Source organism: Chelonoidis abingdonii, chromosome 10 (assembly GCF_003597395.2).
Source record: "Chelonoidis abingdonii isolate Lonesome George chromosome 10, CheloAbing_2.0, whole genome shotgun sequence".
NCBI lineage: Eukaryota > Metazoa > Chordata > Testudines > Testudinidae > Chelonoidis > Chelonoidis abingdonii.
The window spans coordinates 5,551,188-5,577,378 of NC_133778.1; the positions used below are offsets into that span (position 1 = coordinate 5,551,188).

Here is a 26,191-nt window from a genome sequence, read left to right on the forward strand (position 1 = left end):
CAGGGAAGCAGCCAATCAGAGTCCAGCCGGCTCTATTAAAAGACCCTGCAGGGACTGAGCAGGTCAGATGCTAGCTGGGACCAGAAGGGGAAGCTGGACTGGTGGGAAGGCTGTGAAATTCCACAGGTAAAGAGGCCTGGGAGAGACCCTAGGTAAGGGTGAAGAGCAAGGGGCTCTGTGGGAAGTGGCCCAGGGAATAACAGCAGCGACTATTAAAGAGAGCAGCACGTGGCTGCTATTTGTGGGTTGGAACCCAGAGTAGTGGCCAAAGCCCCAAGAAGGGGACAAGTTTAATTTCGAAGCCCAAACAGAGGGCTAGAATTTAAAGGCAAAGAAAGCCCTGGGGTCACTGCTCTGTACCCGGGCAGGGACAGACTTAAAGCTAACCCGGAAAGGGCTGAGAACTGAGCCCAGAGACAGGCTTGCAGACATTAGCAAGGGCACAGGGAGTTCATGCACATTGACTGGGTGTGACTTGGCCAGAGGGCTGAGCCACTGAAGACCCGCCTGGCGAGGGCAACAGCTGACAGGGGACACAGCCAAGAGAGAGCAGGTTTGAATCCACCCCGAAGGGGGCACTCACAAGCAGTGAGGGGCCCCTGTCTCACACCCACAAGTGTGGTGTTGGTTTTTTTTGTTTGTTGTGGGCTTTTTTTCCCCCACTAAATTCACTGTTTCAAAATGAAAAGTTGAAACATTCCATTTGGAACTGGCCAAACTGAATCCTTGCAACTTTTTGAATTTTTTCCAGTTTGTTTATTTATTTATTTGTTTATTTATTTATTTTAGCCAAAACTGTTTACCGAATTTGACTTGAATTTGCCACTTGTGTTCTGAAAAACTTCACCCAGCTGTAGTGCAAAATACATGTGTACTAAGCGGGGGTTAAAGGGTGTGTGTGTACGGGGGTGGAGGTGGAATACAGCTAAAAGCAGAGAGGGGCTCCCCCTTTTCTGCCTGGCTTGAGTTAGCAGCACTCTCACATACCACCTCATCCTTCATTGCTGTCACAATGAGAGCTCTCATTCCTGTTTCATTCCTCTCATTCCTGTTGAACTATCTCTAAGGCTGCTTAAGTTACTACGCTGAGGACATGGAGAACTGAAAGCTCCATTGCAGTGCATTAGTTTTACTGGGAGTATGAAGGCGAAGGCAGCTTCATTTAAGCAGGCTTATTGGTACGTGCTGCTTTTTCCATATGTAAGTTCTGCAGCGGCGCTTGCAAGTCAGATAATTGCACTGATACCCGGCCAGTGATGGCCTGACTTGCATGCACAAGTGTCTGATTTCTGTGTACCGTTGTGGGAACCCTTTGTGCAAAACAGGCATGCAGTTGCGCACCTTGTTTTGTGTGCAGCCTTGGGCTCCCGTTCTTCTGAAAATCAAGCTGTCAGTTTAGTTTGAGAAGCCTGGTGGTTCTTGGGCTTGGTCTACATTGAAAATTTGCACCGCCACACCTATGTCAGGCAGACATGAAGAAATCCAACCCCCTGGCCAACATAGCTATTACCTGAGATGGCTCAAAGGGGGGAGGGATGGCTCAGTGGTTTGAGCATTGGTCTGCTAAACCTAGGGTTGTGAGTTCAATCCTTGAGGGGGCCACTTAGGGATCTGGGGCAAAATCAGTATTTGTTTCTGCTAGTGAAGGCAGGGGGTTGGGCTTGATGACCTTTTGAGGTCCCTTCCAGATCTAGGAGATAGGTATATCTCCAATTATTATATAATTATATTAAAAAAAGCCTTATATAAACTGATCTTACAAGAGTGCTCTCATTCTGAAGCCTTTGGGGCCGGATCCTCAGCTGGTGTAAACCAGCTTCTCCTTCCATGGCTCTACATCGATTTACATGAGATGGAGATCAATTCCATTTGACTTCTCCACAGTCACCAGATACATAAAACATCTGCTGACTCAAGTTAATGAGTTTTGCACATTTTATTCATACATTTGTAAGAGAGGGAAGGGGATGGCGAAATCAGCTGTGGTCATGTTGATTTCATTTTCTTTCTTAAAATAGGAGCTTATATTTGTGGCGTTCATGCTGGTGAATGCTCTTGTGTAAAGCTGCAAAAGTCAATGAACAAACATTAAAAAATCAACTTCAATTAGTACATGCTATTCGCTAGCAAGCAATAGCTTTCCCATTTGATTTCCAAGAAAAGTTCATATTTAAAAGCGGCAGCAACTTGTTTACCAGAACTATATCGAAGAATTTTTTTTGCTCCTGAATTCTCGTTCAAATGTCATTTTCATGTGATGCTGCCATGTCTGACCTCCATTGCCGACAAAAATAACCCAAACACCGCAATATTGAGGCCTCACTAATAAGAACTGTAAAACCATTGCTGACTGTTAGACCAACTCTGCTGAGGTCTCAGTTCAGGAGACCACTTGAGCATGTAGGTTGTTCCATTGACAAGATGTCAACATCAATTCCAGTGAGGCTGCTTCAGTTCTTAAAGTTAAGCCTTGTGCTTATGTTCTTGGCTGAACTGAGGTCCCTTTGAAGTCAATGAGTTCTACTGATTTCAGTGGAATGAGAATCGGGCAAATGCTTAATGTTTGGCTCTTGGGCTGAATGGTACCATCCTTCATAAGCGATCCCATTGATTTCCTTAGTGGGAGGCTCCACTTGGTAAGTGGGGGTGGCAGAATCTGACCCTATGCCATTGAGACACGTTCACAGTCCTTTTCAGATGAGGCTCCACCTTGTAAAATAAAAAGTGATCCTGTTCCTCCTGAAGTTAGTAGGGAGCATTGCCGTTTATTTGACAAGCAACAAAAGTAAGACCCAGATGTCAAACTTTTCATCATTGTAGTGCAAGCAGTTGGTCATAGATGCCAATTTTAAGCAAATCATTGCATTTTGCTTCAAGTTAGTTTCTATATAGCGAGAATTAATGCTTACCATTTGATCTCTTGCTTAGTGGGACCAAAAGTTGTGACTCTCTTGTCAACAAAATATTTTCTTCTTTGCCTGAGCAGCAGCATATGTGCTGTTGTGTTTGTGAAGGGACTGGAAACAGGCATGTCGATACTCAGAACAGTATGAATAGTTAGAATGTATTTTTTCTTCTTCTCATTAATGAATTCAGAACAGGAGCAAAGCCATGCTTGAGAGGTCCTGGGATAATTGCAGCAAAAGCCCTTAGACAGGCTCTTGTTGGGATGCTAATTGTCATATATTGACCTGCTGTTTGGATTCATTGGTGCAAAGCTGCTGTAATTTGCTGATAAACTCATTGCTCACTTCTGCCAGTTAACTAATTGTTCTTATTGGGCTCCCAACTCAGCTGGATGAGCTAGAAATAGATTCACAGCTTCAAAGGGAAAAGCATGTGTTCACCTCAGATACTGTCTTCTCCTGGAACCTCCATTTCTACACACAATTCATTTGAATTTGGATTCAGCTCACCTAAAGTCCTTTTCAGGCCCAAATCCGGTTGATGTTAGTCCACCTGTTGCCCCAAATGAATTGCTGGACTAAATTACTCTTCCTCAGCAGATGAAATACAGTAGCTAACTAGCTGTGACAAGGAATTTGCAGCCTGGACTGTAGGAGACCATCTGAAATGGAGGTGACCTGGGAAAAACTCATTTTGGGTGATGGACTGTGTTGAGAGCATGGTCTCAGTAGATAGAACTTCTCATCCTGGCAGAATTTTGTACCTCTTTAGTGTGTCTTACTCTTGGCTTAAATACCTTGGTGGGGAGGGGAGAAGCATGTAAAGTAAGATTTGCTCCTACAAAGGAAGAAAATGGATTCCTTTGGCTACCCGGAGTACTTTCTCAAGGAGAGAGTCCCACTCATTAAGTGAATGAGAAGCCAGGGTAATAACTAGGCCTGTTTTGGCAATCAGATTATTTTAGGTTTTGTCTTGCACCCTATGGCTTGTTGTTATTAACACAGTACAAGAGATTTAAACCTTCTGCCTTCAGTAATCACATGCATACAACGAAACCAGACTTGTCTTAAGTTATGGAGGTGACATTAGTGAATTCATGGTGACAATATTAATGGTATGATGACACTGCTAAATAAGTTGCAACCACAATATGCTTGGCTTGCATACAAAGCTGGGATCAAATCAGACGGGAGAGAAACAACCCAACAAACCAGAAGGGGGGGGGGGGGGGGGGGGGGTGCACTTGCATCTGGGACCTACAGCACAGTTGGGATAACAGAATGCCACATGGTGTTGCATGCTTTTCTCCTTCACTCTCAAAATGAAAGCTGTTTTGTGACCATTGGTTGTAGTAGGTGTCTGTAGAGTGCTTACATCAGGCCAACCTGACACCCTCTCTGAGGGGCAGCAACACCCTTGTCCACGGACGTTCAGGTCAGGCTAAAGACCAGGGAGCTGTGGTTGATGTCAGTTTGACAGGCAAAACCTCTCCCAGCAGGGAGACACCAGCAGGCAGGGACCACATGGCCTGAGGTTCTGGTTGGCTCCATTCGCCCTGCAGTTTAGTGTAGAAAATAAGAAAGGAGAAGCAAGAAGTTGACAAAAGCCACCCTGCTTCCCTTGGAGTCCATGGGGATGACGTTTTTTCATCCTATAGCCTCCATCTTTTGCTGCCATGGCAAGCAGAGAAGATTCTAGAAGTTGTGTCACCCCAACCCCTCACAAACATCAGGCCTTGACTTGTTTAGGAAAAGTTTAAGATTTGTATAGTTCAGATGCACTTTGTAAACCGCCTGTTTAGTAAGCATTATTAATAAGCATTTTACTCTCCAAATGAAGGCCTCAGTTGCATCAGGCTCTCTCAATAAGACTCTGAGCAAAGGGATCAAGCCTTCCCCTAATTCTAAGGAAGCTGTCCATAGGCCTTAGACTACAGTGTGGCTCTCTGAAGGCAGGCTGTGTCAGCAAGTGACTTTCATTGCCACAACCGGCCACCCATTGTACACAACGTCACCTCGCATACCAAACCATTGGAATGAACCAGCTCATACGGATGTTGACAGAGGTGGAGTAAGTTCCTTCCCTCTGTCAATATGAAATACCTCCCAGGAGATGCATGAGCGTGTGCCTTGTCTGACAAAGAACATCTTTGAATGTAGACTGGCTCTTGTATAACCTTATTGACTAATTTCTTATTGCTCTCGTTGTTGTTTAGCTCCCCTGATACAACTGCTTGCTAGGATGGGAAGGAAACTGGATCTTTCCAAGCTAACAGATGAAGAGGCCAAGCATGTCTGGGAGGTGGTTCAACGGGACTTTGATCTGCGGAAGAAAGAGGAAGAAAGATTGGAGTGAGTACATGCTTTACGCACTCTTCAGGGCTTTGACTCACAGAAGGAAATAGCAGGCTCAGATCCCTGAGGTCTATTTTAACATGAGAACAGACAAAGCCAGCAGTTTTAAAATCTAGGCAAGAAAAAATAGTGTGGACTTGACCCTGTGGCCAGCAAAGCCAAAGGAGTAGCCCATTGTATTAATCTAGTAGTCCACTGCATTTGGTTATAGTCTGAAGGGGAGGGTCCAGCTACTCAGCTGGTGCAAATCAACATAGTTCCATCAGGATCAATCACTGATTTTTAAATCGGTGGAGCTACACCAAGTTTTGCCAGTTAAGTATCTGACCCGAAGTGCAGTACCCTCACCTCAGAAATGTCATGGGCCAAAATCTGGTTTCAAAGATACCCGGCTTTCAGTGTATGGAGCAAAGTATGGAATTTGGCTCCATTGCTGTTAGTTTTATTGGTAGGCTTTCATCAGCCTAACAGCAGAGTAAATTCAAATACCTGAATGGTTCTTGTGAGTGGGCAGTTTGCAAAACAGCTGGCTAAAAATAGGTCAACATTTATAACATTTTGATCTGTTCTTCATTAAAATTGGAACTTTGGCACCTAAATTGGATGAAATTTCTAATCTGAGAGATTTTGCCCAACTGTGTTCCATAGTATGTATGTATTCATCTCAATCTTGAAAAATATACGGTGGGAAAGTTCACTGTACTAGCTTTGAACAGCAGAAACGTCCCGTTCTGGTTTGAACAGAAGGGTGACAAAATACTTATTTGATGTGAACTAGTTATTTCATCCTCTGTGATGCTGAACTTCTGCTGACCTTGTTGGCACTGATCTGGTGAGCCAGCAGAGGAGATTGAAACTGACAAATCACTATCCTCTGACGTGCTCTGGGGGTAGGAAGCTCATTGATTTCAGACCTTTGGCTCAAAAGAATGGAATAGCGAGTGACAATCTCATGCCTATATGCATGAGCCACCCTGGTTTGCATGTGGTGGGTGTCCCCAGCGAAAAACCTGGGGCCAAATTCAGTCTTTGCATAATCAGCTACAACTGTGATGGCTTTAAAAAGGAATTGTATTGACTTAGGCTGAATTTGGTCCTTTGTGGCAACCTGCTGGGGTTTGTAGTTTTTTCTTTGACAAAGAGGGCGTTCTAAAACAGAAACAATAATCCTTAACAGTAATAGGAATCTTCAGAACCAGCATCAGAGTATCTTACCCATGGCCACTGAAGGGTTCCCACTACCAGCAGCCTCCCCTGGACAGTGTCTAGAAAAACATGTGCCAAGGAATTTCTCAGAATAGACTTCAGAGCACCTGAGCACATGCAGATCATGAAATAAAGTCCAGTGTTTAAGGCCCTATCCTAGGACTTTAGAGACCTGAGTTCAATTCCCTGTGCTGGCACGGACTTCCCGTGTGACCATGGGCAAGTTTGTCAGCGTGCCTCTTTCCCACCTGTACAGTGGGGATAATTGCACTGCCCAGTGTTGTGAGGATAAATACATTAAAGATTGTGATGTACCAAGAGCAGACTCCCTTCTAACCCAATGCACCAACAGCAGTAAATAGCGAATGGGCAGGACCAATGTGCCCCACACACACACCTGAAATGAGCTCAGATTCAAAAAACTCCTGGAGTCTGAATAGGAGACAGAGATTGTTACTCTAAATGATTTTTTTTCTTACAAGATCCTCTATGTGTTACGTGTCCCAAAGGCTGTCCTATGTTAATCATGCAGCTTGGCGAGCAACGACAAGGGCATTAAAGTAACATAGTTACCTGGAAAGAGACAGGAAAGACTAATTCTGTCCTGGGGAGGGAATTGTTTATACTGTGCACTGAGGTAAGAGCAAAGCAGCTTCACAATGAATCATAACTGTGGGTGACTTCCTGGAGATTCTGTTTGCATTGACTCCTTTTATAGTGTCTAAACCATAAAACATGTTCCTGTGTCCCTGGTGAGCTGACTTCCCGGCAGTTCAGGAGGGCCAGGGAGGAGTGAATTTATAGTGCTCATGGCAACCGGGAACAACTAACGCCTGCTAGACGCTGACATACCTTCAAGTTTCCCCGCAGCTCTGCCAGCAGGTCTCCCTCCGGACCGACAAACTCCCCGTGTGCCTCTCCTGAGCAGAAATAGCCAATTACACTGTTGGACAAACTTTATCCTGCTATGCCAGGCCCTGTAAATAGTCCCTTTAAATGCTTCAAGTCAGCGAGTTTGATTCAGTGTGGCAGGGAGCAGCGTTTTTTCTTTCTGGTCACTGGTCCTGAAAACATTTTTGTACCAATTCACCAGCTAAACAAAAGTATCTCCCATGTGATTTCAAAAGAAGGTACCTTGCCAAATGCTAAGGCTAGAGAGGAATGTTTTAGATCATTTGATGGCTGGGAGCACAAGCTTGCTGGGCCTAGATACCGGTTGTTTCCATCTCTGACTTTTTTTATTAGTTCCTCCTTTTTTTTTCCCCCCTGTTCCACAATGTAAGACATAAGAGTCAGCCAGTGGAATGAACCCTTCATGCTGCCTGGTCACCAGGGGATGAGACCAGGAGATTGTGTGTATTTTGAGGGCTGGCGGGCAGGGACAAGGCACCTGCCAGGGCCACAAATGAATGCTTTACACTCTAGCACACCGCTCCTTTCTGCCTCTGGTTAAGGTGGGGCCTTAAAATGAAGTTGTTGCCATTACCATCTTCACCTTGATTCCATCGTGGCCTTGAAGTGCTCACACAAACAAGCTCATTTGTCCTCCATAGTCAGCACTGAGTTGCTGGAGGTTTTTCTACATGTGGTCCCTACAAAATTGCCCAGCTTGGCTGTGGCTGTTCATAGTCATGGACCAGGACCTCACTGATGTAGAAGATACCAGGCAATCCTGCAGAATGGGTATTTGGTGGGGTGTATAAACGCTATCCTGCCACAGCCATGAAGGGGTTAAAAGACACAGTAACTATCTCCTCAGCTGTGGCTGATTGGCAGACCAGCACAAGCCAGCTTAAGAGCCTGCAGACCAGAAGGGAGTGGCCAGGAAATCTGAGGGGGAACTTTGCATTAAACGCAAGGGAGCAGGAAGCAGCTGGAACCCCCAGAGACACAGCTCTGAAATAAGTCACTCTGCAAAAGCATCTGGAGGCCCTTGAAGGTAGGAGGTGGCCCAGGGAAGCAGCAGTGAGTCTGACTGAGCAGACCTTAACTGCTCCGTTTGGGGTCCCTGGGCTGGAACCCTTGCCTGCCACCAGCAGAAGGGCGGTAAAAGCCCTGCAGATGCAAGGGGAGAAGGACCATTGAGTCCAGGATGGGCTGCAGACCTGCCAGAAGGTCATTAGACTGTTTTGTTTGTTGAACTCGCCTACCCCCGAAGAGCTGGGGACTGTAAGTAACCTGGCTGGAGGGCTGAGTCGTGAGAAGGGGCAAGTCTCCCCAGGCTTGGAAGGTCTGTCAGTGGGGGAGACACCAGAATCAAGAGGCTGCTGCACCTTGCTTGGCCATGAGGGGAAGTACCAGCCACTGCATGACCTTTCCACAGGGGGAGAGCCCTCCAGATCTGCTCAGATGGTGCTGGAACCTTGTTTAGCCTAACCAAAAGAAAGTTGAGGGGGGATATGATTGCTCTTTATAAATATATCAGAGGGATAAGTATCAGGGAGGAAGAGGAATTATTTGAGCTTAGTACCAATGTGGACACAAGAACAAATGGATATAAACTGGACACTAGGAAGTTTAGACTTGAAATTAGACGAAGGTTTCTAACCATTAGGGGAGTGAAGTTCTGGAACAGCCTTCCGAGGGAAGTAGTGGGGGCAAAAGACTTATCTGGCTTTAAGACTAAGCTTGATAAGTATATGGAGGGGATGATATGATGGGATAGTTTAATTTGGGCAATTGATCTTGGATTATCAGCAGATAAGTCTGCTCAATGGTCTGTGAGGGGATGTTGGATGGGATGGGATCTGAGTTACTGCAGAGAATTCTTTCCTGGGTGCTGGCTGGTGAGTCTTGCCCACATGCTCAGGGTTTAGCTGATCGCCATATTTGGGGTCGGGAAGGAATTTTTCTCCAGGGCAGATTGACAGAGGCCCTGGAGGTTTTTCGCCTTCCTCTGCAGCATGGGCACAGGTCACTTGCTGGAGGATTCTCTGCATCTTGAGGTCTTCAAACCACAATTTGAGGACTTCAATGACTCGGACATAGGTTAGGGGTTTGTTATAGAAGTGGATGGGTGAGATTCTGTGGCCTGCATTGTGCAGGAGGTCAAACTAGATGATCATAATGATCCCTTCTGACCTTAAAGTCTGAGTCTATGAACCCAGCTGGCTTGTGTAGGTCCCTGGGGCTCCATGTTGAACTGTGGGGATCACAAGGGCTAGATTGTACCTTGAGGCATAGCCCTGATTGGACTGGGGCATATAAGATGCATCACCTGAGATCTAGCACCACAAGCCACTGCACTTCGGAGACGCTCCTCTGAGGCACAATCCCAGCTTCTCCCTTGCTGGGGCTGAGGGGTTGTAATTTGCTGTTGGCCTGTACCAGCAGCAAATAAGGACAGCAATGCACTAGCCTCGCCATGCTGGCTCGCGCATGGCGCATCTTGAGCGGGAGCCAAGACTTTGTCCATCCCTGCCCATCCACCTGCCTTGGTGGCTGCACCGTGCTGGCTGGGGAACATCCGAAGTTCCTCCCATACCCACCTAAGCAGTGGGGTGGGGTAAGTGCTTTACCCTGAGTGCCCAGATCCCAGGTCCACTGCAGGTTCTTCACTGCTATGGTAGAACATCTATCTGAACGGCAGAGGTGTTCGGGTGTATGGACGCGGAGCAGGGAGGCAGCTCCCTCCGGCCTAGCTTGGAGGAGCAGCTAGAATGGTGTGGTATTTAAAATGTTCTGTTGGGCTCCACTGAACAGGCTGCATATCATAAAGGTTTCACATGAACTCTGCTACATCCATTATTACTAAGGTTCATAACGTGGGCTGGACATCAACATCACCCTGGCGTTCGAGAGTGGGAAACACCACAGAAAGCATGCACAAAGGATTCAAGAAAGCGCTCCAGAACCGCTGCACCATCCACTATGTCTCTCTATTTTTTTTTTGTCCTACAGAGAGGAATCCTTGGCAGAGTCCAGGGTGGTCTTTTTTGTTAGGCAATATTCTTCATAGAAGTGTTCATTTTTAGCACCATGTCGGGGCTACAACTTGCAGTGGAGATGTTTGGGTTTAGGCCGGAACCCAGGTTCTGAGACCTACCCCTCCTTGTGGGATCTCAGAGCCCAGGCTCCAGCCTGAGCCAGAACACCTACAGTGCAGTTTTTATCCCCACAGCCCAAGCCTCCCATACCTCAGTCAACTGTCGTGGGCCAGCCATGACTGTGCTATGGGTCTTTTAGCAGTGTAGACATATCCACAAGCAGTCTGTGGTAGAGTTAGGAATTGAACCCACATCTTCTGAGTCGTAACTTTTAAGTTCAGTGCCTTAACTTTTAGAGCTGGATGAAATTTTTCAATCAAAACTTTAGGCAAAAAAATGCAAAACAATGCAAATTTGGTGATACCAAACCACTTTGCCAATGGAAGTCCATTTGCCAAATAGTTTGTGAAAAAAAATTACAAAATAAACAAAACATTTTGTTTGAACTTCTGATTTTTTGATTCAAAATGAGTTTTTTGTGGTGAAATTTCCTTTAATTTTATTTTTAGAAAGTTAAAGAATCTCAAGGGCTTATTGAACCTGACATTTTTTCAATTTTGCTTAATTTTCTTTTTAAACAAATTAGCTTTTTCTCTTCACAATGCAACAAAAACTCCATTATTCACACAGCTTTCATACCCATCCACATCTTGTAAAATCCCAATCTCTCTCACTACTGTTCCCCCCCCCCCCCAAATGAGCAGTTTTTCTCAAAGTCTTCTGTGTGGCTTGTTACTGGATCTGAATCTTGTCTCACCATTGCTGCAAATCCAGATAACGCTCAAGTATTCAAAGGAGACGCTTCAGATCTACAATCCAGAGGAGAATCCAGACCCTTGATTGTGGTGTTTAGATTTTCAAACTGAGTATGAACGTTGTTGTCTTGGTCTTATGTTACCTTGAGTTGGTTGCTCAGTTCATTCTTGCCAGTTTCATAGTTTAATTTAACATCAGGTCCTAGTACGAGAAGAAAGCTATATGACTGCAGACCTCGAGCATTAGCGACTGCAAGGGACAGATTCTGATCTCCATTACTACCTGGGTAAATTCAGAGTAGCTCCATTGAGGTGAATGGAATTGCCCAGCTTTGTGCTGGTGTTAATGGGATTGCAATCAGGCCCATAGAATCTATCTTGCATTCTCATCTGAGAACATAAGAACAGCCGTACTGGGTCAGACCAAAGGTCCATCTAGCCCAGTATCTGTCTACTGACAGTGGCCAGTGCCAGGTGCCCCAGAGGGAGTGAACCTAACAGGTAATGATCAAGTGATCTCTCTTGCCATCCATCTTCATCCTCTGACAAAGAGGCTAGGGACACCATTCCTTACCCATCCTGGCTTATAGCCATTTATGGACTTAACCACCATGAATTTATCCAGTTCTCTTTTAAACACTGTTATAGTCCAGCCTTCACAACCTCCTCAGGTAAGGAGTTCCACAAGTTGACTGTGCGCTGCTTGAAGAAGAACTTCCTTGTATTTGTTTTAAACCTGCTGCCCATTAATTTCATTTGGTGGCCCCTAGTTCTTGTGTTATGGGAACAAGTAAATAAACTTTTCATTATTCACTTTCTCCACATCACTCATGATTTTATAGATCTCTATCATATCTCCCCTTAGTCTCCTGTTTTCCAAGCTGAAGAGTCCTAGCCTCTTTAATCTCTCCTCATATAGGACCCGTTCCAAACCCCTAATAATTTTAGTTGCCCTCCTCTGAACCTTTTCTAGTGCCAGTATATCTTTTTTTGAGATGAGACCACATCGGTATGCAGTATTCAAGACCACATCGGTATGCAGTATTCAAGATGTGAGCGTACCATGGATTTATAAAAGGGCAATAATATATTCTCTATCCTTTTTTGAATGATTCCTAACATCCTGTTTGCTTTTTTGACTGCCGCTGCACACTGCGTGGACGTCTTCAGAGAACTATCCGCGATGACTTCGCGATCTCTTTCCTTACTCGTTATAGCTAAACTAGCCCCCATCATATTGTATGTATCATTGGGGTTATTTTTTCCAATGTGCATTACTTTACATTTATCCACATTAAATTTAATTTGCCATTTTGTTGCCCAATCACTTAGTTTTGTGAGATCTTTTTAATGTTCTTCACAGTCTGCTTTGGTCTTAACTAGCTTGAGCAGTTTAGTATCCTCTGCAAACTTTGCCACCTCACTGTTTACCCCTTTCTCCAGATCATTTATGAATAAATTGAATAGGATTGGTCCTAGGACTGACCCTTGAGAAACACCACTAGTTACCCCTCTCCCTTCTGAGCCTCTTTGGAAGCACAGCCTGGGACGATGGGGGCAAAAGTGTTCTTAGGAAAGTCTGGTGACAGCGGGGAATGGTTTGCTCTTTGGCGTAGCCTAGAACAGCCCAGCTACTGTTCTCATTTATGCCCAGGCTGGAACAGACTCAAGGGAACCATTTGCTATCCAGAATAGCTAGATCTCACCCTGCCCTCCCTGATGCCATCCCCTCGGTGTTCTTCTGTACCAGGGAGTGGTATGCCAGCCCTACGCCACCCAGCAAACCATCCCTCTGCAACAGATATTCCACCACGGGGATATCCGGCTGTTTTCTGGATTGCCACTGTGGGTTTCGGCCTCAATCTGCTAGAGGCTTTTCCTGGTAATTCCATAACAGCCCATGCCAGCTACACCTTTGCTTACTCGTTCTGCAGGGAATTTAGTAACAAAGGAGCTGGCTGCAATCCTGACTGTTGAAAAGAATAAATAAATGCCACATGGTTCCTCTGGTTTTTAAATTGGTTCAGCTGAGACCTGTTATCTTCTTGGCAGGGGTAGAGAGGAGCTGGCAGGCTTTGAAAACAGGAAAAACTGGTCTGGTGAAAGTTTCTGATCCTCCAGTACACAGTGGGAAAGTTCATCGAGCACAACACAGAGCAAACGTTATTAGTTCTTAACATTTCTATTAGGGTATTACATAGCTTGGGCCTCCTTGCGGTAGGTGCTGGACAAACATAAAAAAAGGACAATCGCTACTCCAAAGAGCAATTCTCAGAATGCAGGAGGTGGGCCCGGGGGGCACAGTGTGTAGCTACATAGCCAGAGACTCCTGTTCTGCTTAGCCTGCTGAGTTCTTTCATTCCATAACCCAAACGCCAGCGCACACATACCTACTGCTCGTTGGCTAGGATTAAGAATGAGGGCTGTTTTAGGCACCGACGTCCCTGCCAAAAACTGCCTTTGGAAAGGGCTAAAAACCAGCCCTCTTTCCGAAAGCAGTTTTTAGAAAGTTGTTTGTAAAGCCGGAGCCCTTGATTTGTGTCATAACCACAGGTAAATGTGCTGCTTAACAGAGACACCATTGGGAGATATTTGGTTTACTAAGTATAAAGGGTTGGGGCCTGAGTCGCCTCTCGCGCTGATTTTACTCCAGCATGTGCCAGCTAGCTTCAAATAGCTCCACCGAAGTCAGTGTGTAACTGAGAGCCGGATATGGTCTCTTGACAGCAACTTCTTTATAAAAGTGTTTTGCTCCCAGAAGCAAGCGAATGCCAGGACTTTCCTGAATGAGCAAGCGACACTGGGAATTCAATTATGTAGACAAAAGGTGGCTGCCGGGTACTTTTATAAGTCATCCTCAGTGATGAACAACTTATTACTACTGTAAACATCTCGTGGCCAGAAGCACCCATGGAAATGCATGGAGCAGGCTCACACTGGGCCAGATTCACAGCTGATATAAACCTTCATAGCGCCGTTCAAGTAAATGGAGCTGTGCTGATTTACACCATCAGAATCTGGCCCCAGGTGACACTCATCCTCCTGGAAAATCTTATGCACAGGCTACTGATGGGAGAATTCCCACAGATCCTGCCCTGCGTGCTTCCTCAGGCACAGGGCCGGCTCCAGGCACCAGCGACGGAAGCAGGTGCTTCGGACGGCCAGTGGAAAGGGGCAGCACGTTTGAGTCTTTGGCGGCAGGTCCCTCAGTCCCTCTCGGAGTGAAGGGCCCACCGCCAAATTGCCACCAAAGAAGGAAGCAGCACAGTTGAGCTGCTGCCAAAGTACCACCGATCACGGCTTTTTTTTCTTCCCTCTTCCCCCCTACTTCGCCGGCAAAAAAGCCTGAGCCGGCCCTGCTCAGGCACAACCCTGGGATCTTCCCAGCCATTCCACTACTGCCCAATATTGAAAAATGTTCATGAAATCGAATGGTTTCTTCTTTTCTTACAAACTGGCTTTGTTGACCTGGCATTTTAACTTTTCTGTTAGTGGGTCCTATTGACATCCATTTATTAACCCCTTGATAAGAGCATTGCAATGATGTATGGCTAGTGTGGCTACTCTGGACACAGCTAAACCTTGTGAGAACAGCTGAGCTACTGAGATTTCTAGTCCATGTGGAACAGCCGTGTTAACTGTCTTCAGGAAGGGGCGGCTTTCCAGCCCTGCCTAGATGGAAAACAAGCCTTCAAGGACCCTTCCTACAAATCAAACATTATGCTTCTTAATCATAACCCAAAAGGCAAACAAGCTGTGGTGTGTCCTAGCTAACACACTGCACTGAGAACAAATAGAAATCCCTTCAGGTATTGCCGCAGATCCTCCATTAGGACACTGTTCTTGCTCAGCTGATTTGGAACATGTGTTTTAGCCAACCTTGACTGCTGCTTGAAATTCAGGCTACATGGAGCACTTCCTGCATTGAAGATTGCCAGTTGTCCAGACTGGGTAGCATATCCTAAAAGCAAATGAAATGTTTGCCTCACAATAGACTCTTTCTGCTAACAAAGTTCCAGCCAAGATTGCTTTCAAAGCGTGCTCTGTATTAGATAGCCGTTCATGGGATTGTCATGAACGTCTCACATGGTTGCTTTCTTCGTAACTGACACATGCTGTTCTGAGACCTTTCTACCTTCTTTTCAATTGTAGTTGTTTCATGGACTTTAGTACTGCAGGACTGTGGAATGAGTCCAAAAACTGTAAGAACTGATAGTGAAATCTTGGTTCCCTACCATGTTAATTGTAAATAGAGCACTTCCAGTGAAGACATATGTATTCAAACCTCTTCTTCTCGGTAACAGGTCTATACTGATGATGTCCAAAACCCCAATTCACAGCCAAACTCCCATGAAAATAACCTACTTGCGAAGCTCCTAAGGGGCAGTGGGGAGAATTGAAAAGCAGAAGCAAATTATGATTATGTTATTATTTATTATTGTGTGTTATTTGTATAATCGTTGTGCCTAGACTCCCTATTCATGAACCAGGACCCCATTGTCCTAGCTGCTCTACAGATAGCCAACAGAAAGTCCCCAAAGACTTACAATCTGTGTATAAGACAAGAGACCACAGATGGTAAGACAGATCTGGGAATACAAGTAAACAATGAGGCAATAGCAATCGCACATTTAGGCTGTGGTCTAGAGTTACTGGGCCAGATCCTCAGTGTAAGCTTCATTGAAGTTCTAAGCATCTGGTCCTGCGGCTTTTGATTCCACACTGGAACCTAAGCCCAACAAGTCTGTTTTGTGGTTTTGGATTCAGTCAAAATCTTGTGAGAACAGCTGATCTACTGAGATTTTTACTGTTTGCAACCAAAATCTTCCAGGGCTACTGGGCAGGATTTCAGCAAACCTGAACCATACAGCCTGTTTGGCCTTGAACCCAAGCCCTAGTCTAAACTTAATCTGGATCCAGATCCAAACACTGTCTCTTTGGCCCAGCTGTGCTGTTTTCTAATACTTGTTTCATTAGTGATAACAGAGCAGAGTTTCAACAAGCCATGGGGCTTGGAAAATGCTAGTCTAGAGTGATTTATAATGTCTTGAAGCTTGTCATGTGGAAGGATGCAGAGCTAAATGAAATTATATTTGGTCAAAGTCACACAGGATAAACAAATCCATTAATGGGCCAGATTCCATGCTCGGATACACTGATGAAAATCCAGTGTGTCACCATTGCTTTCAGTGGCGTACAGTAGAGAGGTAGTATATCCTAGTGGATAGAGCACTACACTGGGATTCTGGAGACCTGGGTTCTTACTATTCCTCGCTCTTCTACTGTCCTTCTGGGTGACTTGGGGTAAGTCACCTCTCTCCTTGTGTGCCTCAGTTTCCCCATCTGTAAAATGAGAATAACAATTCTGACCCCCTTTGTAAAGCACTTTGAGTTCTGCGGATGAAAAGTGCTGCATAATAGCAGGGGATGATCACTCCAGATTTACAGCAACGTAATTCAGAGCAGAGCTGGGGTCGGTGTGCTTAATGATTACCGTTGAGTCAGCTGATCTCCCAGCTGAGAGTCCTCGGGGCTGCTTCCAGACTCAACCCATGGGGCGGAGCCATGTCTGTTCCTTGTTTCCTGATGTCTGTGTCTGGCTTTTATAGGGAACTGAAATGCAAGATTGAAAAGGAGGGCACCAAGAGGGAGCTCCTGTCCAATCAGTCCCACCTCAACGAGACTCACTGCGTCCACTGCCTGCAGCCCTTCAAGTTCCTGGTGAACAGCAAGCGCCAGTGCTTGGACTGCCACTTCTACACCTGCAAGAACTGCAGCCGCTACAACAAAAAGGAGCAAGCCTGGATCTGTGACCCTTGCCGCTTATCCAGGTAGAAGGACAGGGATCAGCAGCCCTGCAGGGGAAGGGGTTTCACAATGGAATGGGGCTGGAGATGAGAGGCAGAGTGGCTAGGGGGCATGTCCTAAGCAAGAAACTCAGGAGAACTAGGTTCTATTTCCAACGTTGCCGCTGGCCTATTGCCGGGCCTTCATCGCTCTGTGCCTCAGTTTCCCCATCTGTACAATGGGGATCATAATACTGTGAAGTGTTTTGAAATCTACATATGAATGATGCTCCATGGGAGCTAGGCACTATTATGATGAGTAACCCCATGGTCAAGATCTCACGTGCAAGTTCCCTCTCCAAAGAGTTTTGATGTTGTAGTTGCTGGGCAGTGCCTGTTACTTTCATGTCATTTTCCTGGACCCTTGCTACACCTTCTGGGTGTCTAGTAACAGAGAACACAACCTCGCCGTGACCCACTGCCGCTCTCAGCACCTTTCCCCCTGTGGGGGAGAGAACAGAGGTAATGCTCCCTTGGGCAGCCCTGGTCCGTGTTCTGACCTAAATTATGGACACAGGAACTGTCACTGCTGTATTGGCAAAGAAAAGAGGGGTGAGGAGTCATTCGAGTGTAGCACAGAGAGCTGTTAGGCCCTAAAGGCGCTGGCTGGAGTTGGACGCTGAACAGGACCTCTCTGCCCCAGGAGGAGATGGTGCCACATCCCTGTCTCTTCCCCTCCCCCTGGTCTGGAGCAATATGCCCCTCTTCTCCCAGGGTGAGGGAGGGAATGAACCTTGCACTCCCTGGGCGTAGGGACTCAGATGGTGACGTCCTTGCCTGAGATGCACTATACAAGGAAGCTCCTTGTAGTCTCAGCACACAATCTGAAACTGGAGGCGCTGCTGTCTGGGGGCAGCTGCGTGGAAGGGATTATCACCCTGGGCGTGGGCTCTTGGAAGCAGCGTCAGTGCTCTGGGCTTTATGCGGGTGTTGCCCGAGCATAGAATGGGCCCCTTTGTGATCTTGTCTTCTGGAACAGGCTGTCAGATCCTTCCGCTGCGCACAGCCAGGGTTTCCATCGATACCGAGTCAGAGGGAGGTTAGACCATTAGTGTCGGGGGAGCAAAGAGTGACCAAAACCCAAAACAACTCCCGCCACCCGCCACATTTGTACTGGAGGCAGGGGGCCTTTTTATTAAGATTGAAACTCCTGGTAACATACCACCCCCCTGAAAGCATCTTAACCAGTGTGAAAATCCCTTTTGCGGCTACACTTCTATGTTGTGGATGCTCCAGAGAGATGGAGACATAAAAAGACATCTGAGACTCCAGGTCCAATATTGTTTACTGGCTCTAAGTGGAAAGAAGGATACATGTGTGTGTGGACGGTAGGACGGTAGGGAAATAAACTCAATATCTTGCCTCTTTCTGTGTCTTCCGTTGGGGCCCAATCCAACACCCACTAAAGTAAAGTCAGTGAGAGTTCTTCCATTGACTCGGGTGGATCTGATCAGACCCTGGCCAGTGAAAGGACGACCGCTCTGCCTCATGTCTGTAAGTTACCACCTCTCTCTCTTTTTCTCTTTGGGCAGGATTGTGAAGATTGGCTCCCTGGAGTGGTATTATGAACACGTGAGATCCCGGTTCAAGCGGTTTGGAAGTGCTAAAGTGATGCGGTCTCTCTACGGCAGGCTACAGCATGGGCAGAAAATGAATCCAACGTTGCTAGGTATGGCAAAGGGCTGCACTCCTTTTCATCTGCCTCGCATGCTTATTTAACTAATGCTCGAGCAACTGTAACAGACACACCTTCTGGGTGTGGCGTTGTGTCCCATCTGGTGGCACTGAGACCACTTAGAGAGAGAGAGAAAATTAGTCTGCTCTACAGCCTTAGCTGAGAGCCATATAGTGCTTGGCTCATACAGTAGCAGCTCATGCATTTAGCTCCAGAGGTCGTAGGTTCAATCCCGCCCGCTGGTGACTAGGGTCTGTTGGCATTACACAACTCTTTGAAGCTATACAATGCAGATACATAAGAATGGCCATACTGGTCAGACCAATGGTCTGTCTAGCCCAATATCCTGTCTTCCAACACTGGCTGGTGCCAGATGCTTCAGAGGTGATGCACAGAACAGGGCAATTATTTGAACATCATCTAGTCCCAGCACCTGGCTGTCAGAGGCTTACTTGCTAGTAATAGTTCTTATAATAATATAATACCAATTAATGCTAAGTTATTGGTAAATTTTGCTGTTAGTAAATGAGGCAAAGATTCATTAGGACTCACTTATCTGCTCTGCCACAGATTTCCTGAGTAACCTCTGGCAAGTCTTTTAATCTTTCTGTGCTTCCGTTCACCAGCTACAAAATTTGGATTGTCTCAAATGGGGACTCAAACTGACTAGGTAAAATATATCCCTGGTGTAACTCCATTGAGACCAGGGATGAATGTGGACGTGTGTGTGTGGTGTACATGTGTATGTATATAGATGCTGTGCATCTATATACAAAAAATATACAGATGTGGTGCTTTTATATCATTACTCGCACTGTTGTTTAAAGTATCTCTAAGCCTGTAAGTGAGGGCCAGATTCCAGCCTCTTTGCACTGCCAGAGCAGCACGCAGGGACACTAAAACTGCCCTAAAAGGGCAGCTGAGAATTTTTCTAGGTTGGAAGAGCTGCCATAGCTGTCTCCTCCATAGGCGGTGAGTTATATGGGACTGTGGTCCCTGTGCGCCGCCAATATTCAGGAATGTGGGCCCGGCCTCACCAATGCTTGGGCTTATATTTTCAAAGCTGTCCCGTCCATAGGACGGACTGGGGCAACCGCCCCAGGCCCCATGCTTTGGGGGCACCTGCGCTTGAGGGTGTCAGGGACTCTAACCCAGACAGCAAAGTTCGTTGTCTGACCGCGAGAGAGACAGGCAACACCAGCAAGGTCCAATCAAAAGCTCTGTATTGACAAGTGCACGCATCAATAGAGAGCAGCTCGTCTCCAGAAAGAACCAGCCTGCTCTTTACATCTTAGTATAAGCCTATATAGACAGTTCCGTCGCGTCATAAATTATTCCCTGGAGCAACCCACCCCCTTCTTCTAACAACTAGAAACTGGACACTTTTAGTATACATGTTTTACAGCATTAGGTGATTAACAATATCTTAGCAAGCACCAGAAGTTAGGAATGTAGGGGAGTTAAAACAGACAGAGAACTGAACCAAGGAGTGAAAACAGGGAGGCTGGGATTTCTTATCAGTTCTTCAAAGGAACTGTTCCTAACACAGCACAGTTGGTACTATACCAGGAATGCAGCCCCTCCCTTATCTTACTTTTTCCCAGCGCTTCCTGAGACATGCTGCTTCTCAGTTCTTTTCCACTCTGGGATTACCCACAAACCTCTGTTAGCCTGACTTTGGTCAGGTTGGCATGCCTGGTTTTGTCTGCTATATCTTTATCCAGGCCTAACAAGGGGAATGGCCTAGGGGTTAGCAGGCGTCCAGCACCAGCAGCAGTGAAGGACCCGGCACCAGCCTGCCCCACTCTGCTATGCCCTGCCCCACCTCTTCCTGCCCCTTCTCCTCCCCGCCCCCACTCCACCCCTTCCCCCACATCCCGCCTCTTTCTGGCTTCCTCCCACTCCCCCAAGCGACACCAGGCACTGGCAGGGGGGTGGGCTGGGGCCGGGTCACTCGCTGCTGGTGGCACCAGCCCTCCAACAACCCCCCAGGCCGCCCTCGACCCCGTGTCCCCCTGAAGCGCAGGACCCCTCAAAGCGGAGGGCCTGAGGCAGTTCTCCCAGTTCATCCTATGGACAGCACAGCTCTGCTTGGACCTGTTCTGCGCACCACCAAAAATTATACAAATCTGGTGCCCAGGGTCTCCTCTGAACCCGAGACAAAGATGTGTTGGGGGCAGGGCTGGAGTGCACTGTGGTCTGCGTAATGACTCTGAGGGGCTTATTTCAAGCCAATGAAGCTAAAGCAGCCCTCAGGTCATTCAGACTCGCTCTAATCTGGCCCCCATCCAGTTGCTGGGATGGGGTTTGACTTTGAATTCACCCCCCCGCCCCAATCTCCTCTGTGCCATGCTCTGCTCCAGAGCAGCAGAGGAGTTAGTCCTGAACCAACATTTATGCTTCCTAATTCAAAGCAAACCAAGGAGCACGGCTGCTTTTAAATAACTGGCCACAGCCGAGCAAGGGCAGTTTACACAGGTTGAAGAGCTGGCCCTTTATCGCAGAGGTTTCTCCTCCGCCCGTTTTCTGCAGGCTGAGAAGTGTTTGTGTACTGACTTGCCAGCAGGTGGCAGCGTCGGACAGTTTTAAAAACTGACATCACCTTTGCTAAAGCCTTTGGAACAGGTGTGTGTTATTCTAGAGAGTGGCCGGGTGGCATATAAACATCTTCAATGCGGCAGGCCAGGGATTGGATTTATCAACAAAGCTGCCATCAACATCATATGCTTAACTATAGAACTCAGTAACAGTTCGCTGCTGCCAACATGATATAGTATGACTGCTATTTATCTGAAAACTTGTTCTGTTGTCTAGGGCAGTGGTTCTCAAACTAGGGCCGCCGCTTGTTCAGGGAAAGCCCCTGGCAGGCTGGTTTGTTTACCTGCTGTGTCCGCAGGTCCGGCCGATCGCGGCTCCCACTGGCCGTGGTTCACTGCTCCAGGCCAATGGGGACTGCAGAAAGCGGTGTGGGCCGAGGAACGTGTTGGCCGTCCTTCCCACAGCCCCCATTGGCCTGGAGCGGTGAACCATGGCCAGTGGGAGCCGCGATTGGCCGAACCTGTGGACACGGCAGGTAAACAAGCCAGCCTGGCCTGCCAGGGGGCTTACCCTGAACAAGTTTGCGAACCACTGGTCTATGGTGAGATCAAGGGTGGGGGAATTCTTTTCCCACTGTGAGGTCCCAGCAAATAGTTTTCACTAACGCCATGGGTGTACATTGCTTAAGCCTGTATATCCTTATTCTTTTCCCAAGTCCACTAGTTCATAGAAATACAATTAGAAGCGCCTGGTGTAGATAGTATTTAGTATGAAATTAAAATGATTGCTGGATCTAATTTGCGCATTTCTCCGCAGTATACTGAAAGAGTGAAGAACATTGAGGTGTTTAGCTTAAAACAAACCAAAGGGAATACTGAAATAAGAATGAAGGATAATAATTTGCTTAGTCTTTTTTCATAACAGAAGGGCTAGTAATTTTTTATCAGTTTAAAAAATACAGGAAAATTGGAAGGCTCCCTTTGGGAGTTAATCTTCTTATAATAATTAGCATTTACTACGGGCAATGTGATAGAATATGATTGGTTATTTGTGCGGCACCCTGTCATCTACCAGACACACTGCTGAGTCCTAGATTCTGCAGGGAATTTAACTTTAAGTGTGTGTGTTTAGCCCCACTGAAACTTAACGTTTGGCATTTGCTTAATTATATTGGGGAATCGAGGTCTTAACTGGTTGTTAATGTCATCCTAAAAATGCCCATGCGGTGCTTGGCCACGCAGTCCGATACAACCCACCCCAATATATTTATCTGCCCTCCTTTCCATCCCTGTGTCCCTTGAAAAACATGGGGAAATGGATAAGCCTTGCAGCATGTAATGAGCTTCAGAAGCCCTCAGACCCAGTGGGGAAGTGAATTGGACAGCCGAATACTGTGCCCTAAGAGCAGGGCCAGCTTTAGGCCAATTCAACCAATTCCTCTGAATCGGGACCTGCCCCTAAGAGGGCCTCGCACCCAAACCCCAGTACGGTGTACCGGCAAGAGCTGGTGTGCTGTAACGGGGTGGCCCGGCTTCCCCAGGGGGCAATTTAAAGGGCCTGGGGATCCCAGCAGGGACTGGAGCCCCAGACCCTTTAAATTGCCACCAGAGCCCCACTGCTGGAGCCCTAGGGTAGGGCTGCAGGGCTCTGGGGGCTATTTAAAAAGTCCTGGGCTCCCGCTGCTTCTACCGCCCCGGCCCTTTAAATAGCTGCCAGAGCCCCATCGCTACCCCAGGGCTCCCGCGGCTATTTAAAGGGCTGGGGCGGTAGAAGCAGGGGAGCTGCGGGCCCTTTAAATAGTCCCCAGAGCCCTGGGATAGCAGGGGGCTCCAGGGGCTATTTAAAGGGCTGGGGCTCCAGCTGCCTCTGCTGCCCCCGGTCCTTTAAATAGCCGCCAGAGCCCCGCTGCTTCCCCAGGGCTCCAGCAGCTATTTAAAGGGCTGGGGTGGTAGAAGCAGGGGAGCCCTGGGCCCTTTAAATAACCCCCAAGCCCTGGACTGCTGCTGCTACCCTGGTGGGGGAGGAAAAAGGAGGGAGCACTCACCGTACAGGGTGGGCTGTACCCCCTGTACCTGCACCCCCTGCCCACACCAGTCCCTGCTGCGCCCCCTGCCTGCACCAGCCCCACACCCCCTGCCCTGCCTGCACCAGCTCCTGTCTCCAGACAGCCCATCTCCAGCCAACCCCTGCCGCATCCCCCTGCCTGAAGCCAGCCAATCCCACACTCCTGTCTCCAACTCTGCCAACCCCTGCTGCACCCCTCTGTGGCCCTCCTGAAGCCAGCCAGCCCACCCCACATCCCCATCTCCAGCCAGCCCCACACTCCTTGCCCTGCCTGCAGCAAGACCCCACCTCCAGTCAGCCCCTGCCCTGCCTCCAGCCAGCCCCATGGCCACTGGTTCCCTGCAGTTCCCAGGGCAGTAACCCTGCACACCTGCTTCAATGAGGGGGGCAGGGAGCAGCTGGGACCCACACATGTGCACACCCTAGTGTGACCAGACAGCAAGTGTGAAAAATTGGGACAGGGTGGGGGGTAATAGGATCTTATATAAGAAAAAGACCCAAAAATCAGGACTGCTCTATTAACATTGGGGACTCTGGTCACCTTGCATCCTCAGAGAGTGGTGGGGACCCACGCATGTGAAACGGAGCTCATTTCTAGTTCAGGCCCATCTTTTTAAAAAAGAACTTTAGGTAGGGTTAACATACATCTGTATTTTCCCGGACATGTCAGGCTTTTTGGTTCTTAAATCGCCACCCGGGAGGAAAATATAGACTTATGGTAATCCTATTGGTACAAAAAATACATACTGTGGCACATTCCTTAAATCAGAACTTTTTATAGGGAACCGATTGCTAAGAAATGAAAGACTTTTTTTTTTTTTACACGTTTTTTTTTTTAGTCATCCCTGCCGGGGCCCCGCCAATAATGTTCGAATTGGGCCCCACACTTCCTAAAGCCGGCCCTCCGTAAGAGCTCTGCCACCACCAGCTAGCTGTGGCTGGCCTGGTTAGCTCTGTCTCATGCCTTGGCTCCTTGCAATTGCACACGCATCACATAGTCCAGTGGTCCCCAACCTTTTTGTGGCCGGTAGCACATTCATGTTTTCAGAAGAGTGTGGCGGGTGCCAACAATTTTTCAAGGCTTATTTTGTATTTGTACATTAAATAATACAAAAAACACCATATTTAATATTACATAATACATGAATCCAGAGAGAAGCTGGAGAGAAGCCCAGAGGACAGACAACACTAGAGTCCGCACCACACTGTCCCCGACAGGCGCAAGGCCACAGCTTCTCTCCCCTGCTGGGCACTAGGCGGGCGCACATAAATGCTCCGGCGGGCACCAGGTGCCCGCAGGCACCGCCCTGGGGACCACTGACATAGTCTTTAAGTCAAAGCCCAAACTATTCAGAGCTTCACTGGCCTCCAGCGCCTGCAGCCTGACAGTGAAATCACTTTGCAGGCAGCACTGATCAGGGCACAGGTGTCGTGGGCTCACTGCGTGGAGTGTTGCTTTACAAGCAAGCAGCCACTTTCTGCCCCAGCTGCGGTTTCTCGGTGCTGTTAGAGCAGAGCCTCATGTGGAGCATGGTGCTGTAACCCAGCCTGGAGGTGGCAAGGGCAGCAGCCGAAAGAAAAGGACACAATGGTATAAGAACGGCCCTACTGGGTCAGACCAAAGGTCCATCTAGCCCAGTATCCTGTCTTCCCACAGTGGCCACTGCCAAGTGCCCCATAGGGAATGAACAGAACAGGGAATCATGAAGTGATCCATCCCTGTCGCCCATTCCCAGCTTCTGGCAAACAGAGGCTAGGGACAACTTTCCTGTCCATCCTGGCTAATAGCCATTGATGAAACTATCATCCATGAATTTATCTAGTTCTTTTTTTGAACCCTGTTATGGTCTTGGCCTTCACAGTATCCTCTGGCAAGGAGTTCCACAGGTTGACTGTGCGTTGTGTGAAGAAATACTTCCTTTTGTTTTAAACCTATTGCCTATTAATTTAATTTGGTGACCCCTAGTTCATGTCTTATGAGTAAATAACACGTATTTACTTTCTCCACAGCAGTCATGATTTTATAGACCTCTGTCGTATCCACACTACTTGTCTCTTTTCCAAGCTGAACAGTCACAATCTTACTAATCTCTCCTCATGCGGAAGCTGTTCCATACCCCTAATCATTTTTCTTGCCCTTTTCTGAACCTTTTTCAATTCCTATATATCTTTTTTGAGATGGGGAGACTACATCTGCATGCAGTATTCAAGATGATATTTTCTGTCTCATTTTCTATCCTCTTCTTAATTATTCCCAGCATTCTGTTCATTTTTTTGACTGCCGCTGCACACTGAGTGGATGTTTTCATTGAACTATCCACAATGAGTCCAAGATCTCTTTCTTGAATGGTAACAGCTAATTTAGACCCATCACTTTATATGTATAGTTGCGATTATGCTTTCCAATGTGCATTACTTTGCATTTATCAGCATTAAATTGCATCTGCCATTTTGTTGCCCAGTCACCCAGCACTCTTAGCAACCACTGCTAACAGACCAGCTGGCCAACAGCACCCCCTAGCTGCGAGCCTAGTAATAAATGGCACGCATACCCCGCAGTCAAGCGATATATCCTCTTGGTCACTTCCATCTGTTATTTCCCTTTGGTTTAAGCATTCTTGTTCTTTTCCTGGCTGAGTCTCTGCTTGGATATTAGGAAAAACTTGTTCACTAGGAGGGTGGTGAAGCACTGGAATGGGTTACCTAGGAAGGTGGTGGAATCTCCTTCCTTAGAGAAGGCCCAGCTCTACAAATCTCTGGCTGGGATGATTTAGTTGGGGATTGGTCCTGCTTGGAGCAGGGGGTTGGACTAGATGACCTCCTGAGGTCCCTTCCAACCCTGATATTCTATGATTCTAGC

General features: G+C 47.3%; 1 protein-coding gene across 9 annotated transcripts in view; it reads left to right on the forward strand.

Annotated features, from left to right (window-relative positions):
* Window positions 1-26,191, forward strand: part of MLPH (melanophilin) — an 86,560-nt gene that overhangs the window by 10,861 nt on the left and 49,508 nt on the right. For all 9 annotated transcript variants that reach the window (XM_032800060.2, XM_032800064.2, XM_032800063.2 and 6 more), the window contains exons 2-4: window positions 5,123-5,258; window positions 16,818-17,039; window positions 18,587-18,723. In XM_032800060.2, coding sequence (XP_032655951.1) covers window positions 5,123-5,258; window positions 16,818-17,039; window positions 18,587-18,723 — 495 coding nt within the window. The remainder of the gene's footprint in view (window positions 1-5,122; window positions 5,259-16,817; window positions 17,040-18,586; window positions 18,724-26,191) is intronic.